Here is an 18,036-nt window from a genome sequence, read left to right as displayed (position 1 = left end):
ATGTGCCAGACTTGCTTTTATCCTTCTCACAAGTGGGGAGGTGAAGCAAGATAATTGAGTTGTGATGAGAAATTAAATTGGCCCATGTACCCGAGATCTTCCTTCCTTCCTTCCTTCCCTCCTTCCTCACCTACAATGATGCACTGCAAAGGGTAAACTCTTCGAGTGGATGGTCTTTTGGAGGTTGGTATTTTTATAAGCAATTTGTTGAAAGCCTTTTTGCACTGGAGCATATACTTTACATCTACTATGTACGTTTTAACATGGTTGGCTACATACACTAATCTTTCATATTTTGCTGTGCCAAAATGCCTAGCTTTACACTAGTGTCACTGATATCTTGCATCAGTTGGCACCAGGTCACAGAGTTATTGTTCTGTGCAGAACAGCTCTTCTTTGCTCTCAGCATTCAGTGATGACAGAAGAGGAAGGGACAGGCTTCCACTGACGACACTGGTGCCCTTTGATAGTGTTACTGCTGTGCCTCAGCTTGGCAGCTCACACCACTGACACTCTTCTATTTTAGTGTTTGACTTGGGCTCGTTCCTATTGCCTATTACCAGATCCCTCTCTATTTTGTTATCTTTGACATTTTGAGCTAGATTACAATCTATTTTTTTGAGGAAATACAATGTTGAGGTACCTTGCCAAGATCACAGAGTAGAAATCATAAAAAGAAGGAAAAGTGTATTGAACAATAAGAAAACCTACGTTTGTTTGTTTTTTATTTATTTATTTTTACCTTAGCAGCTTGAATGTAATTTCATTTTACTGTATGTTTCTGATGGAGAGCAGGAAAAAATACCTTCCTATTTTAGGCAGTGTACAGGTGCTGTTAGTCACTGTTATTAAGTTCTCAGCTTCTCCTCTCAGTATTTTTATATAAATAGGTACAATCTGCTCAGTGCACCTGTACACCCAGAATCATACCAGGGGATTCTGTAAGATGCCTTATCCCTCCCTCTCAAATTGTTTGCAGTGTTGGTACATGCATTCCTGAAACAAGCTCTCTTGTTACCTGTCTCTCTACTTCCCACGTCTTGCATATCTAAAAACGCATATATACAGTGCCCAAACAGCTTCTTAGATACACAAAATCTCACCCCTTATAAAAATAAAAAAGTAACAACCTGCCATACATGAACTTCTTACAGAAAAATCAAAGAACTCAATATTTTTTCTTTATTTATTTTTTGACTTTTCTGTTAGTGCAGTAAGATGTGAATAGCATTTGTTCTGATTGTGTTTAGACAATAATAATTTAATAGAGTTAAATCTTCACTTGAAAGCTCATCTCCTTTACTTTGTTCTTGCTCTTACTCTGTCTAGACTACAGGACCACTAAACAATCAAAACTCTTTCCTTCATCATTTACTTTGTATGGTGTTAGGTAAAATTGTGATTTTTGCAGGTTTGCTGCGAAGATTTATAAAATGGACAAGAAATTAAAACTGTGTTAATTAAATTAATTCTGTTAGTCTTTTACACACTGAACACTTTACTTGAATTGAGTACAACAGAAGGGACTCCTTACGTAACAAAATATACCAAAGATGCAAAGCAAAAATAGTTCAATACCTGCATTATTTCCCTTTAGCCATCTGGTAAAACTGGGACATTTCTTTTCCTAAGGCCTTGTTTCAATATGACATTTACATGCTAAAGAGCTGTAAGGAGAGCACTTTTTATTTATGCTTTGTAGAAGGTATACATAGTGGAATTAAAATTATGTGAATACATATTTTGATTAATTTGCATGTATTTCATTGAATGAAAAAGGATGAAGATCATTAATTAGTGCTAGAAAGGCAGATTAATTTCAACAGTAAAGTACTTACAGTCAAAACTTGCTCAGGAGCTTTTAATGTTTTATACTTCTTGGCTTCTTGTTTTGTGGCTGAAGTACAGAATTAGGCTAGGAAATCTAACTTCTGAATGAAAAATGATGCCATTAAAACTTGATTAACACTCAGAAGATGCATACCTGTAAAATTTGTCCTGTAATCACAAGGATGTGGATAAATAATGAAACTAGCATTTAGTGCTGCTTATGTAACGCATACAAAGTTGAAACTGTCCTTACAAAAAATCACCTTAATGCTTTTATACTGTCTGTTTTTTGTATGGCGGCTTGCCACTTAAATAACTAAGAACCATTATGGAAATTTAATGTATTTTTTAATGAGATAGAAGGAAATAATAGCTGAATATTTGGGATTTTAATGCACTTCATTGAACTGGATATTCTATGAGTTATTTCAGTGCTGGGATTCAGTTCAGTTATGTACATAGCAAATGATTCTGCGGTGTTGTGCTCCTATATGGGTTTGTCTAACCGTCTTACTGAGTGACAGTTTACTTTCTTCTTCCATGTTAGAACCGTCCATCCGTAATTACGTGTGCTTCTGCCAACAACCGGAACTGCAACCTCTCCCACTGCCCCATTGCTCACAGCGGCTGCGGTTCGGCAGTGCCTGCCTACAGAAGACCCTCTAGCAGTAAGTTACCTATCAGCATTCAAACTGCCTGATTGATTACATGTGGAGGAGAGAAAAATTGTTCGCTAACTTTAACTGTGTAGGCACAGGTGTATTACCAAGAATAAAAGGAGGCGAAAGAACAGGCAAGTCTTTTTCTCTACCCAGAGGCGTACCAGCACAGGTGCCTTCTGCAGTACTTCATCAGTGTCATGCCACAGCAGAAGGTAGTGAGTGTTGTTCTTTTTTCTTAATTTGCTAAGTGTTTTTTTTTTTTTAAACAACAACAAAAGACAGGCACGCACACAGCCAAATAAGTCATTATGTTTATTTTAGTCTAGCTGACAAACAGCAAGCAGACAGGACCAGCAAACCCAACCGTGCCGTAGTTTTCCCAGCCTTTCAGTAGTCAGTGGATATTTATGATTCAGCTGCAGTCAGAAAAATCTGTTCCTGTAGATACAAATACTCTTCCAAAGCACATACCCTCCACCTTTCTCTGCATGGATAACACAACATGTTTTGGAGGGCAGTTGCTATAGGAACGCAGGGATGGCATTTTCTGCCTTCCATGCAATTAGTACTTTTCATGAGATCTTTTCATGCAGCGCATGCTGGCGAACCTTGGAAAATTTTTGTTCAGTTTCTCTCACTGTGTGACTAGGGGAAGAGCACAGCCTTCTTCCTATCAGGTTATAGCTGCTGATGCCGAGATTCGGCACACAGCATTTCAGACAGAATATCCTGGGTTGGTTCAACTTCTTGGCAGCTTCATCAGCCAGAACGTGTCACTGTAAGAGCACCAGTATGACATGCATTGGGACCTAAAAGACCATGATAGGATTTATTTATTTATTTTAAAAGATTGATGCATTGTTGAAAACTGGAATTAGAAGCTGAAGTGAGACCCTGGGGGATACATTACACTCCTGGAGACAGCGGCAGTTAGAGATCTAAGCCATTAGAAGTTTTCTAGAAAACTGCTGTTACTTGTCTAAGGAAAGCTTCTTCACTGAGACCCCATCTGAAGTTGTATGGGATTTGGAATAGTTATAAATGTTTTCAGAAAATATTTCTCTCTTGTCACTTGATGAGGCGTTTGTGCATGATACTGGTTTATTTTAGGACCCATCAAACCTTTTTTTGTAGCATGAAGGGCAATGGCATAGATCCCATGCTTTTAAGTGTTTTTGAAAGATAATTTAGGCACAGATTTTGTTCCTAAGTTGTAATTTTGCCACTCTCTAATATTTAGTCTGAGGAACTATTTATTGCTATTATTCAAAACCTGATTTTTAAGGTTCTTTGTTCCTCTTGTATTACACCATTTTAACACTAGTAGTACCTGATACAGAGGTAATGATTCGTGCTGTTTTCTGTCTGGCTCTTGTAACAAGCACATCAAGCAGGATGAAACCCTGACATCAGCTTTTGGCACGCAGTAAATTAGGACAGGGTCCTCCTCACAACTGACTGATTTCAGAAAGCTTGGGACCTGACTTCAAAAACTGTTCCCATCTTTAATTCTGTTTAAGCCTAAATGTAAGTTCTATGTGATTGCTTTGAGAGAGGGTTTGTACAGAATCAGAACTGCAGCTGTGTAAAAATCCTGTTACTAACTTGAGGGAGAACAGTAATTATATAGAAAATACTTACCTGGTGCAGGTCATTCATGCACAAGAAAAAAAGCTCCATTTTTTGTTTTCATTTTATATCCTTCCATCTTCTTCCCTCCTCCCCCCCTTCACTACCAGTTCTATAATGATGTAAAGAATTCCTGCCTGCACTGAAATAATGCATTTTCTATCTTCTTTCCCTGCCTAGCTACCACTGCCTGTGACCCAGTGGTGGAAGAGCACTTCCGCCGAAGCCTTGGCAAGAATTACAAGGAGCCTGAGCCAGTGGCAAACTCTGTGTCCATCACAGGATCAGTTGATGACCACTTTGCCAAAGCACTTGGGGATACATGGCTTCAGATTAAAGCTGCGAAGGACGGAGTGTCCAGCAGTCCTGAGTCTGCTTCACGGCGGGGCCAGTCTTCCCCTTCCTCCCATATGGTCAATCATAATCACTCGCCCTCTGTAGTCTCATGAAGAGAGGACCGTTACGTTTGTGAATTTGCATGGTTTGACTGAGCTTTGAACAGTGCTTAAAATAGTGTTGGGGGAGGGGAGATTAGTTTTCAACACGTTTTTTGTGTACTCACTTTTTATTTGTAAAAGGGTGCCCTTTAAAGATGATAGCAGGAACTATTTCATAAAGATTCATATGATGTAGCATCCTTTTTTCCTGCCTCAATTACCAAAGAAACCTCTGATGCAAATCTGCTGCCCCTTAAAAAAATGCACGCTAATCCACAAAAGCCATTACACATAGTTGGTTGACCCAAATGCTTTTTGCTTGTACTAGCTTCTTGAGACTAGAATTTGTCTGGTTTGCTTACATTGCTTTTTTTTTTTTTTTCCCTCTGTGAAGTAATTTTGTATGTATATACTTGAAAAGAACTGTCATGTATGATTTGCACTATTGGAGGAGGACTGAAGTTGCATAGCAACTTTCTGGTAAGATGCTAATATTTTGAGGGCAAACTGCTGAAAAAAGGGTTTAAGGATGACATTTCTATCAGTTTGATTTTTCTTAAAGCAAAACAGCTTTGGAAGGGGAAGTCTCATACAGGTTATAGGTCTTTCTCTCTTTAGATTTCAGGTGCTTAGTGCTTGCAACTGGACTGCATAATTTACAGAACACGGGCATTTTTTCCTAAACACTGCAGTTTGTTAGAATAGAGCTGAGGTTGGAGGGTTCAATAGTGCTTAACGATGCATGTTTTATGAAAAATAGCTGGTATCTATTAATGTATAGACAGTAAGAATCATAATACTTATTAGCTTTTCTTCAGAATTAGTTTATTTTTGTCAGTAACAATCCTAGATATACTTACTGCTGGTACAGTTGTACTCTATGATATTTGTATTTGATATTCACTTTAGTAGCAGCCAGCAAAAGAGGACAGCCTCAGGACAGGCCTCAAATGACGCAGTTTAGAAATATATGATGCGTGGTACAGGATGCTATAGCTTTGCGCATGACTAAGTAATTGTTTCTGTCTGCAGCACTGTCTGCTTAACAGGAATTTGCTTCCTAAAACTAAGTCTGTGTAATCCACCTTTAACTAGCTGCAGAAACTGCTACCGTTACGTATCTTGGCTGGACAACAGATTGTTACAGTTTGTGAAATATGATCTTTAATTTTTGTAAGCTTATTCATAAACCTATGCCAAGTTGCAGCATACATTCCTCCATTAGAAAACTTTATACAGGTATTACTGCATTTATTATCATTTGCTATATTAATAGCTACTAACTAGAAATTAGGCAATAGAGGCAGGCATAAAAACCACAGCTGTGCTAGTACTAAGAGCTTCTCTTCTTCTTGTTAAGTATAACTACTCTCCCCCATACATTCCATCTTCCCAGTACAGTTGCAACTAGGGCTTTTTTTTTATACTGCGTTACCTGAAATGAGTGGTTCAGTGTAGAAAGTTAGAACTAGTTGGAAGATGAACTACATGTGATGTATTATGGACTGTGTTACAGTATTGGGTCCATTGTGGCTTTTATTTTATGGGTTTTTTAAAGTTAAGCTATTTAATTTGGAAAAGGTGCAGGGTAGAAAGATCAGGAGATTGGCTCTTACTCTTGTTGAGAAGGTGGCTGCTCAATTTTCTTTAAAAAATCAAAAAAGGCAAAAAAAAAAAAACCCTAAGCCCCCAGTTTTACACATTTCACTACCATCTTACTGGGTAGTCAACGCTTACTTGCTTTGGCATTCAGTACCCTACTCTCTGTAGGAAGATTGTTAAAAAAACACTTTTTTATATAGGTAACTTTAAGACCATCGTTACGCTGTGCGTAAAGAATGTACAGAGAAATTTGTAGGTATTTTTTGAGGAACAATTAATTTGTTAATGATATGTAGCTATTTAATTTTTCCCTTTCCTTTATTGTAATCATTCATTTTTTTTGTTTGGAGAAAAAAGTTGATCTTTTTTTTGTTGTAGATTTGTCTGTAATACAGTAAAAGTGCAGGAACACAGTTATTCTATGAGAACACTGCATTAGCATTAATAGCCACTAGTTTGTTATTGCTACAGGCTACTGAGCATTATAACAGTAAAATACTAATACTGTAGATGGACTCTGTGGAAAATGTGACTCCTATATTTCTTTGTAAACACAAATAAGATAATGTTTTTAAAGCTAATATTTTCAATAATAGCTGTTTTACAAGGTTACATTTACTTATCTGAGATAGGTAAATGGATTTGAGGGCAATAAAGATTTAATGTGATATGTCCAGTAAAACGTATATTAAAGACAATAATGCCATGAAAGCCAAAGGGTTGGGGGGAGGTGGAAGGAAACTAAACTGAACTCACCATCACGACGTGGTGAAGTTTCTTCACAGAGCCAGGTTATCTACAGTTCAGTTGGAAAGATTCTCTCTGTGTTTGTAAATCTGTAATATACCATTCTTTTGTGGCCTTGTTTCACCTGGAAAAAAAAAAGGTTTGGCAGGCCATCTTTTTTTTTGTACTTAAAAGTAGCCTTAAAGAACAATAAAGTGCTCTTAAATCACAGGTGTGTACATACTCTTCTGTATTGTTTGGTAAGAAAGGAAACTGATTTCTATACTTCATGGGCTCAAAGCAGAAACAAACTACTGTTCATGTCCTGTTTTTTTTCTTCTGAGGAAACCCATCTCATTTTGGGACTCTGTTACCCTGTTGATGCAACTGGAGATAGCTAGCTATATTCTTTTCTTCTTCCCCTCCCCAGCTAAGGCATTTGCCAAGTAATAGGCTTTCAAACTACAAAGAGAACCTGTTGCTGCCACTGCCGCGATGGACAGAAATACCACCAGCTTTAGGAGCACATCCCAGGCCACTGGCAGAACTCCCACCGCTCCGGTCTTTGAGTGTTTGCCCAGTATTGCTTTCCATGCAGGGCTGAGGCAGCTGTTCATCCTAATGTAGCTCACCAGTAGCAGCTCCTGAACAGTTTCTGTTTTGGAAAATAGCAGCTAGTCAAGCATTTCTGTACTGTTTGTGAGAAGACCAATGTGTTCATTTCCTTTCATTTTGTTTTGTCTCTCAAAGTCTTCAAGTTTTATCTAGAGAACAGAAGTTATTCCCTCAAGACAACAGCTGTATTATAAATGCAGATAGCCATGGTCTTGTGTTTTGGATAAGCAGCATTTCAACAGAAGATCATTCATCTGACAAGAGACCATTAATCCTTAAAAACAATTACTTGTTCTTCTTACCTGATCTAGGGAAAGTTCAGGTGGATCAGGCTGAACCAGGCAAGAATTCAGAAGAATTCCAACTCTGAATGTAGCAGATGTGTCACCAAATTTCCAAAGGGAGCCCCTAAAAATAACAAGAGACAAAGTTACTGTTGTGTTGTAGTTGAAATGACTAAATGGCTTGAAAAAGAAAGCAGGCATTACACGCGTATACATTGTTGAAGTAAATGGCTATTTTGGGGTGTGGGAGATTCCATGAGAACACATCAAGAATGATTAGTTTAACACCTCTGAAAAACCATCCCTCGCTAACTATCTGTGGAAAGAAGCCTAAATACATGCTTTAAGAGTTTTTGGGAGAGAGGCCAACTACAACAAGCCTCACACGCCTCTCAGTCTGCTTTCTGAAGGGAGCTGGTTTCCTTTTAGGAAAAAGACATCCCTACATCAACATTTTGGGGACTACGTGAAACAGGACAAGCAGCATTGCTATCTTTCAGGTCAGTAGCTTATAGTGTGTTCTACTTTCTACATGGCAAAAGGAAAAATACAGTAATTTGGTTTCTTAACACATAATTTTTCTCATTAGCAGCACGTATTAATTTTATACAAAAATATAGCGCCACAGCCCAGAAAACTGGTCTGTACACATACACTTCATAGACTTCATACTAATACTGTTTGTAATGGCTTATCTTTCCCTGTGAGCAAAATTAAAGGCAAGATCCAGCTATGCTGTTAAACACCCCCCCCCCCCCCCCCAATTCTTTTTGCTACTTTAATTCAAAACAAATTTAATTTCAGAAGACAAATCTGAAATCACAAATATACTACAGACTGAGTTGAGGTCTTTCTGCATAGCTCAGCGAGTGACCTCTCCTGAATGCAGGGTCTGTGTATTTCAAGCTGCTTTAGGGCTGAAAATGAACTTTATATGCAAATACACGTAGAAGCTAAATTGGCAAAATAACTGTACAAGAGGTGTCTATAACCGGGTATACAGACACATGCACTGTGCTTAGCTGCCGACCTTGTACTTACCTAATCGCTGGAAAATGACGACTGAACCTACCCAGCAGGTTGTGCTTACCCTGTAGGGCAGAAAGGACCTAGCACAACGTTTAGTTCCTTTAAAACAAAAAATATGTGACACAGCAAAGGGAGTTTAAAGACACTACCAAACTCAAGTTTTGCTCCTTCCATGGTCTGTGCTGAATGCAAGCATCTTGAAGTCAGATGGCTGTAGAGGTTCCTGCCACTGCTGCAGAGAACTCAGCAGGAAACTACTGCGACTGCTCAGCTGCTCATAAAGCAGCTACACTACTACACTGTGTAACTGAACTGCTAGGCTTCAAAACTGGCAAATGCACAAAACTCAAAATTGTAACCAATTCACCATCATACGTTTGAATCGTAACCACCAGTTCGGAAGCTGCTTCACAAGCAGCAGCTGAACTGTCACTGCTGGGCTGACTGCTCCCAGAAGGGTGCAGGGGCTGCTAGGGGTGGCAACAAATCCAGATGTTCCTAGGAGGCCAAATCAGTTGAGAGAAAAGATGTAAAATCATCTTTCTGCCTCATTCAGAAGCCTTCGGACAACAGCAGTTAGCTGTTACAACATATACGGTGGGTTATAACTTCTTACATTACAAAAGAGATGACCCACAATGGCCATGTGAATGAGGATGTCTCCAGTATCCAACCACCGCACCAATATGTGATATTGCTTAACGTGATCCTGGCAAAATGCATCAGAAGTATTTTAAATGTTGTGTAAGAGCTCTGCTCACCAGAGCTGGCATGCTGATGCTTGGCTGAGGAGAATATTTGCTACTACCTTTAGATCCTTCTTGAGGAACAGTGAAATAAGAAACTAGTCTGCATCTTCATGATGCACAAAAGCTTCCATTTCATCTGGCATGGATACAGATACAAGAATGTGTTGCACATAGCATATTAAGGGTGTCTCCATCTCTTTTTCCTTAACAGCAGTTATTATACAGCTGGACTATGCTGTGTGTTGAAGCACACTTTATTCCTGAAAGACCAGGAAATATATTCCAGAGATATACCAATTCAATAACAATAATTTTTTATCTCTGCTATAATGGGAACATTCTGCCCCTCTCTGTGGAACAGCTATCTCAAGTGCATTACTTGGGTATAAGACAGCCAAGGTAGATATTTTAATTGCTTATTTTAAATTATAGTTACATATAGTTCCAGAGCAGCTGGTTTGTTCTTCAGACAGCAGCCCTAGTTTCACTTGGTGCTTTCCCAACACAGCATGCAAAGCAACAGCACCGTGTGGCTCCAGAGGTGCCCGAGGGAATGTTCCTCCAAGCACACACTCTAAGGAGTACGTTCACCTCCCATGGGAGAGGCTTGTACACCCGTGAGAGGTGCTGGGAGGCTGACAGGGGCAGTGCTGCTCACCAAGAGTGATATTTAATACGTTTTTTCCTCCATCAGCAGGGCATAAGCCTTAAAAAAGAGACTCAATTATCTCACTTTAATGACGGAGGGTGTCTGAGGCCCAGGGAGCTGAAATGATTCAGGCTAGAGCCAGCAAAACTGTGTAGATACCACTTACCTCTACACGTGTGCAAAACCAGGAATATAACCATAGTCTCCTGAGTGCCAGTCCCTGATCGACTTCAGTACGTGGCGTTCCCAGTGGTGCTCATCCCTCAGCATTAAACCATCTGGATTGCAGTGGATTTCCTGAGTGCATTCAGGCTTAATCCTGACCAAGCATCATCCCAGGGAGACACTGTCATCAACCAATCATTTCTGTAGAAAAGGTAGAGGACAGCAAGTAATTTCATCCTGGATTGAACGCCACAGGCACTGCTTCTTTCTCCTATTCTCTAATTTGAAATTTTCTCTGAGGCATTTAATAATTTAATAGTAACTCAGCAAACTCAGGTCTCACTCCCCCAGCACAGGCTGAAAGCAAGCTGCAGAAGACTAAGTCCAGAATAGAACAACAGCGTTTGCAAAACCAGTGACTAAACTGCAATACAATAAATTAAACTTTATTTTTAATTAAAGTCCAAGGACAAATCTGGTCTTTATACATTTTACCTGACTTCTAAGCAGTACGAGGAGCACCTTGAACTAGTTGAGAATCTTCTGAAGAGCCCCGTAGCTTTTAGTTCAAAAGTACAGTCTAAATTTCTTAGTCCTTGGTCTGCCACACAGTTCTAATCAGGAGATGCACTTAGTGTTTCTCCATGTTTTAATCTAGACTGACTGATTAGCTTGACAGCAGGCTTTTTATTTGCAGAAATGTTTCAAATTTTCCTGTGTAATTCCCGGCAAATCTGACCATCACATTTTCGAACCCCTGGATACACCAAGGCTTGTTCCAGTGAGCAGAGCAGCACAGCAACCCCCCTGCCAGGGGGAGGCTGGGACCCCTGTGCAGGCCACTTGTGCACACTCTCGGGGCTGTGCCAGGGCAACATCACCGCCCTGGGCACAGCTCCTGGGCTCTGTTCAGGGCTCCTGAACGTCACTCATGGGGTTTTCCCTCTCCGCAGGAACTCCCACAGCAGTAAGACACTGAGTTAAGACAGACAGCTGTCACTGGGACAGCACGGTGTCATTCATGAAGGGCACCGGACGACTCGCTGAGACCACTGTTAAAGTCTCCATACATGCTCTATGCTTAACGTGGACAACACATGGTTCAAAGAGAAAGAAGAGCAGCAGCTCTCCAGATGCACCGCCTCGGGATGGGACCAAGGTACGTGCCCAAAGAGCTGCCGCGCAGTGGGCCTGGTGCTGGAGCACCACGCTGCTCCCAGCCCAAGCTCCTCCCGCACTGCTCCTTCCTCTGGTGCCAGAGGACAAGGCTGTACTGAAGGCAGCCTCCGTCCCCACGTGACACCAGCACCCTCAAAAATATTAAATATGGATTTCCCGTACTTTCCTTTGTGACACAATCAGGAGCCCAATTCAAGAGACAACAATGCACACTCACTTAAGGGGGTTTCTAACTGCTAATTGGTGTACTAAGCATTTACATCTGACTGACACGCTTCTCTGTTAAAAATGCTTGGCATGGGATTAGTCATACATGGACATTCAGATTGACATGCGTTTATATTTTAACAGAGGCACAAAACCAGATTTTTTTTCTATAGGCTATTTTTAAAAAATGACCAAGCAGCTACTGAGTTCCAGTAAGAACACTTACTGCATGAGACTCTTCGATTTCTTTTTCCTGGGAGGCTAAGCAGTTACACTGCTCACAGTTGCGCTGTTCATTCTAATTTTACATTTTATTTTGCTAAGCAGCAGCTTCCTTAAATGCTAAGGAGAACATCTGCGTGCTCTCCATCACAAAGACAGACACAAAGGCATCTGTCAACATGAAGCCGTGTCAGCCACATGCCAGCTACATTTAATAGTCAAAAAGCTGCTTATCTTTAAACTGTTTACTCAGTTTGAGCAAATACTATGCAAGCAGAATGCTTCTGATAGTGTCCTGCTATTCATGGTGCAATCAGCATTACCTTTCCTAATTCAGGAAAACACAAAGCTCAAATCTGCTTCCTGAAACAGTAAAATACCGTGGTTCTGTTAATGACATACAGCTTGTGTGTTACATTTAAGATCACAGAGTCACAGAATCATCAAGGTTGGAAGAGACCCCCAAGATCACCGAGTCCAACCTCCGACCTAACACTAAGTACTCCACTAAACCATATCGCTAAGCTCTACATCTAAACGTCTCTTAAAGACCTCCAGGGATGGTGACTCAACCACTTCCCTGGGCAGCCCGTTCCAATGCTTAATAACCCTTCCAGTAAAGAAGTTCTTCCTAATATCCAACCTAAACCTCCCCTGGCACAACTTTAGCCCATTCCCCCTCATCCTGTCACCAGGCACGTAGGAGAACAGACCAACCCCCACCTCGCTACAGCCTCCTTTAAGGTAACTGTAGAGAGCAATAAAGTCGCCCCTGAGCCCCCTCTTCTCCAGGCTGAACAATCCCAGCTCCCTCAGCCGCTCCTCGTAAGACTTGTTCTCCAGACCCCTCACCAGCTTCACCGCCCTTCTCTGGACTCGCTCGAGCACCTCCATGTCCTTCCTGCAGCGAGGGGCCCAAAACTGAACACAGTACTCGAGGTGCGGCCTCACCAGAGCCGAGTACAGGGGGACAATCACTTCCCTAGACCTGCTGGCCACACTGCTTCTTATGCAGGCCAGGATGCTGTTGGCCTTCTTGGCCACCTGGGCACACTGCTGGCTCATATTCAGCCGACTATCAACCAGTACTCCCAGGTCCTTCTCTGCCAGGCAGCTTTCCAACCACTCATCTCCCAGCCTGTAGCTCTGCTTGGGGTTGTTGCAGCCCAGGTGCAGGACCCGGCACTTGGCCTCGTTGAACTTCATATAGTTGACCTCAGCCCATCGGTCCAGCCTATCCAGATCCTCCTGCAGAGCCTTCCTGCCCTCGAGCAGATCGACATGCACCTAACTTGGTGTCGTCTGCAAACTTACTGAGGGTGCACTCAATCCCCTCATCCAGATCATCGATAAAGATATTAAAGAGGACCGGCCCCAGTACTGAGCCCTGGGGGACTCCACTAGCGACCGGCCTCCAACCAGATTTGACTCCATTCACCACAACTCTTTGGGCCCAGCCATCCAGCCAGTTTCTAACCCAGTGAAGCGTACGCCAGACCAAGCCAAGAGCAGCCACTTTATCGAGGAGAATGCTGTGGGAAACGGTGTCAAAAGCCTTACTGAAGTCAAGGTAGACCACATCCACAGCCTTTCCCTCATCCACTAAGTATGTCACTTGGTCATAGAAGGAGATCAGGTTCGTCAAGCAGGACCTGCCTTTCATAAACCCATGCTGACTGGGCCTGATCGCCTGCTTGCCCTGCAAGTGCCCTGCAAATGTACCAGTGATAAACTATTTCAGTTGTATTACTTCTAGTTAGTTAAAACAAAGTACTTTTTTTTTTTTTTCCTTCTCAGAAAAAAAATGCTTTAAGTGGTTAAAAAAGATGTCTCTTTTTTTTTGGGGGGGGGGGGGGGGGGGGGGGGGGGCAGGGGGCAGAATGGGCAGGGTATGCGGCAGGGAGTGGGGATGAAAATAGTGGAAAGTACTAACAATACTTACAGATTAAAGCAAGGGCCTTTCCTTTTCCTTCCAAAAGGCAAGTTCCTGGGCTCCTGCTAAGGCTACAGGAAGCCTCAGACTATTAACTTCTTCAGAAGAAAACGCATGTATTCAAGAGGCACCATGGCTAACACAGCATTGTTACGGGGTTTACAGCAGCAAAATGCTTTTCTCTTACTTTCACTGTTGCACCTTTATTTAACTTAATGTTACTTTTATTTATCAAACATTTTCTCATGTCATTAATGGTTACTGATATTGGTCTTGCTTGACACTCCTGCCACACAGGCTGCCACCAGAACTACCCTGGCTTCCTGGAGCAGCCCCTGGGCAATTCCCCCAGCAAGGCCCCCTTCAAACCAGTGCCTGGGCAGAGGCCACCTCCACCACCACCTCCCCCAGGCACAAATCTTAGCAGTGCTCAAGGGAACCCCCTGCTCTGCTCCCTCCGGGGTGCCCAGCCAGCCTCACCTGCGGTCACTCCGAATGAGGTGGCTGCTTTCAGAGATGTTACAAACTCGGACTCGGTTCAAATGGGCAAGAGCCCAGGTGAAAACCTCCTACCACCAATCTGATTTCCCCTACTAATGACAATGCTGGAAAGAAATTAACCAGAACAAACATCTACCTGAGGAAGAACATCTCTGCCCACTGTTCAGAGACCTTGTCATCTGAACGGTAACCTTCCGCCGCTTTTTTGTAAGCTTTTTCTAGTGGCTCCCATGCCTCCCCCAGGAATTGCAAAATCAAAACACACAGAAGTCATTTCTTAACCTGCAGAGCCAGCTTAGAAAAGTAACAACTGAAACAAATAACTTTTTTTTTCAAGAGCAGGCAATATTCTCATTTTGCCCCCTGCCACACACACACACACACACATATATAATTTCCCTTTTGCTTTAAGAAAATTTTATTCATAAATCAGGAAAGCAGAGTAGTCCAGGGGAAAATAACATATAGGAGCACAAAAGACATATCTGTTATTGTAATAAAGATGTGCCCGTCTGAATATAGGCTAAGAACAGGATTCAGAATAATCAACCATATAAATGCAAAAGGAACTCCCATTTTTAAAGACTGCACTACAGACATATAAAACGCCATTTCTGACACCTTTACTTTGAAACCACTCCTCTGCCATTCCATTAATACGTTGATTTAGCCTTCATCTTCCCTTCAGAGCTGCCCTACTCTATTTAGTGTGATGTTATTAGGTTAAACATTGAGTTTTGGGGGGAAAAAAAAAATAAAAAATATATCCCAAGCCAGCAGCACAAAGAACACAGCAAGATTCTGGGGCTCTCACTCTGAAAATTTTTATGAGTTCTCCTCATAAGAAAAAATAATTCTTTCGTTGTTTCCAGGCTTATAAATGTACTCTGTGAGTCAGGCTATGACCTTTCAGGATGATGCAAGATCAGCAGTAATAAATCAAATTGTGACTTTGCTGACATGTCTGTAACTTTAGTGATTAATCCAACAAATAAACAATTTCTGCCTGGAAATACAGGAAAGAGTGTGGGATTCTCCTCCTGCTCTGTCCAGTTATAGCTGAACTCTGGAGGCAGTTTTGGTCCTACCAATTCTCACAGGACATTTGAAAAATGCCTGGGCAAAGGCTGAGGATTAAAGTCAACAGCAGATCCACCCATAATACATCATTAAAGAAAGAGAAGCTAATGAAGGCAAGAAAAAATATTCTTTTATTTATATGAATAGTTTGTTCCTTTGAACCGTTGCCCCATGCCAGATTCTCCACATTCTGTCCTTCTGCTTCACACTCCTAGAGTAGACTATGTACATTTTCCCCTGAGAGAAGCATTAGTTTTATCAGCACAGGTAAATCTAGCTCTGACATCAATCCACTGTTTTCCTGTCATTTTATTTTCTACTAGATCCTGCCCTTCCCATCCACACAAAGTTCAGCACTCAGGAGGAGCACGAGACCCTCTTCACACAACTCTTCTGGCTGGTATAGATATCCCAGAATCGTTCAGGTTGGAAAAGCCCTCTGAGATCACCTAGTCCAACCTGTAACCTGGTACTGAAGTCCACCACCAAACCATGCTACTAAGTTCTACATCTACATGCTTCTTGAAGACCACCAGGGCTGGTGACTCAGCCGCTTCCCCGGGCAGCCCGTTCCAACGCCGCACAACCCCTTCCGTAAAGAAATTTCTCCTGATATCCAATTGTATTTTAGAACGAAACAGAATCAAACCAGGATGATTTTGGTCACAGTTGGGTGCCAACCCATGAGTTAGTTATCTACAGCAATACCTACTGTAACCTCCCAGTCACTATGAAAGTGAAATCTGCCCAAGGCTCCAAAATCTGCCACTGTGCAGAGTCCTTTGAACCGACTTGAATGATAAGAGAAGAATTTCTTCCTGTGAGCTATTAATAGACCAGCACTCCATACTCAGAATGCTGATTTCCAGAGCTCAACAGAAAGAAAACTGTGAGTGCATCCAATTTGATTAGCTGCCCAGAATTTAACATTTAATGCTGGTATACAGAGGAAATAATACACCACAGCTGCCAAATATATAATCTTGCTTCTAGAGAATCAACGGGATTTGGACTTCAGGTTTTCTTTACACTGCTCCACAGTGATTCAAAAATTGGTATTCTGCTCTGTGGTATTGAGGAAAGGATATAGACCACTGCTTTTGTATTTCTTGTACAAATCTCAGTTGATTTGTGGGGTGTTTGTCCTGCACAGATACCAAAGTATAATGAAGAGAACAATACCAAAGTGTTTCAGCGACTAGAAGGCTTTCTTGCCATGCAGTTATTTTGGTTTTAACTTATGTGAACAATTGTAAGGTGGAAAGGTAGTTACACTGATAGCCCACCACAACCATGTTATTTACTCTAGAACTTAGTGAAATCACTGCATGAGAAAATATTTCACTGGAATCTTTTCAGAAGCAAAATTAAAGCTAACATCAGGTTATTATAAATAATTACATTTGGAATTAATTCTGTTCTTGAACCATTTAGCTTCACATTTGAAGTCTTTCTACACAGCCACAAAACAGATGTGTTCTTTTTAAAACTAAAGAAAACAGATTCTTGGGACTTGAAGGAATACCAAAAACACCCCCCTACACTCTCCCCCTCCCCCAAGAAGAAAAAACAACAGTGCTGGGAGACCAGCAACAACATTTTGAGAGTTGCAAAAACTATCGTCTACCCAACGAGTCAGACTGATGAAAAGTAGAGATTCTCTCCTTGGGAAACATCCATTGCTTAGCTTTGCAAACCTGACATGGGAATTAGCTACACTATAACCTCAAACGAAAACATTTTAAAAATTTCCACATATGATGGTGTTTAGAGTGTAAGGAACATTTGTTAAGGTGCAGGATCACATCATGAAGTTTCCAGACATAAAGACCCTTTGTTTGTGGGTGAGAAGACTACTTAAGCAAGCATATCAGTCTAACTCCTCTATAATAAATTAAGAATGTTCTCTTCCCTGAGAGTGCTTGAAAGTTGGGTGACAGAAGCAGCACTGAATTTTTGCAACAGAATGAGAGGGCAGAAAGCTGCCTGGCTAACCTGTACTCCCTGTAAACCTTTGAAACCTTATAGTTAGAGCAACTCAAGTGGAAGCCCCAGTATAGAAGAGAATTGATGCTAAGTCTCTAGAGACTTTCCCGTAGACAGACCCTGACCAGAAAATGAACTGAAGCTCTTGGGAGGAATGTAAGCTACTCAAAGCCAATGAGAATACCTCTGACGGGAAAGCTCCTAAACTGGGTCATTCTTGATCCATTGCTTCTAAAGCCTCAAACATAAATATCTTTATAGCTGTCTTTCCTGGCTCTCCTCCAGGTTCCTCTTCTTCTGGCACTTGTGCTTTTCTTCTGCCCCTTCATATCTCCCAGCTAGAATGGAAACGGGAAGAAAAGGAAATATTAACATGGCCGGACAAACGAATGACAGGAGCTTCATTACAATAGAAGATTTGGGGCTGTGGGGAATGACTTCAAAGGATTTCAGCTTATTTGTTCTTCTTTCACAACTGAAGTTCTCTTTGCTCTTTTATGAAGTAAGTGATTGTATATGTAAGGCTAGATTTATTTTGTACTTCATTCATG

At 41.4% G+C, this 18,036-nt stretch overlaps 2 protein-coding genes across 17 annotated transcripts in view; one reads left to right on the top strand and one right to left on the bottom strand.

Moving 5' to 3' along the window:
* The window catches only part of VGLL4 (vestigial like family member 4), a 92,002-nt gene extending 84,887 nt beyond the window's left edge, over positions 1-7,115 (top strand). For all 3 annotated transcript variants that reach the window (XM_048046150.2, XM_013187694.3, XM_013187696.3), the window contains 2 exons: positions 2,378-2,498; positions 4,302-7,115. In XM_048046150.2, the coding sequence (XP_047902107.2) occupies positions 2,378-2,498; positions 4,302-4,570 (390 nt within the window). In that variant the 3' untranslated portion in view covers positions 4,571-7,115. The remainder of the gene's footprint in view (positions 1-2,377; positions 2,499-4,301) is intronic.
* Positions 2,790-18,036, bottom strand: part of ATG7 (autophagy related 7) — a 127,880-nt gene continuing 112,633 nt past the window's right edge. For 6 of the 14 annotated variants that reach the window (XM_067003284.1, XM_067003285.1, XM_067003272.1 and 3 more), the window contains 3 exons: positions 17,670-17,823; positions 7,804-10,578; positions 5,517-7,031 (listed from right to left, as the gene is read on the bottom strand). The gene's annotated coding sequence lies outside the window, so the exon portion shown is untranslated. Of the gene's footprint in view, positions 3,302-5,516; positions 7,032-7,803; positions 10,579-17,669; positions 17,824-18,036 lie in introns of those variants that run through there. The other 8 variants (XM_067003277.1, XM_067003280.1, XM_067003276.1 and 5 more) reach the window with 7 other exon arrangements.

This window comes from Anser cygnoides, chromosome 10 (genome assembly GCF_040182565.1).
Source record: "Anser cygnoides isolate HZ-2024a breed goose chromosome 10, Taihu_goose_T2T_genome, whole genome shotgun sequence".
Taxonomy (NCBI): domain Eukaryota; kingdom Metazoa; phylum Chordata; class Aves; order Anseriformes; family Anatidae; genus Anser; species Anser cygnoides.
The sequence above is the reverse complement of the archived record's forward strand: the minus strand, read 5'-3'. Positions and strand labels throughout refer to the sequence as shown.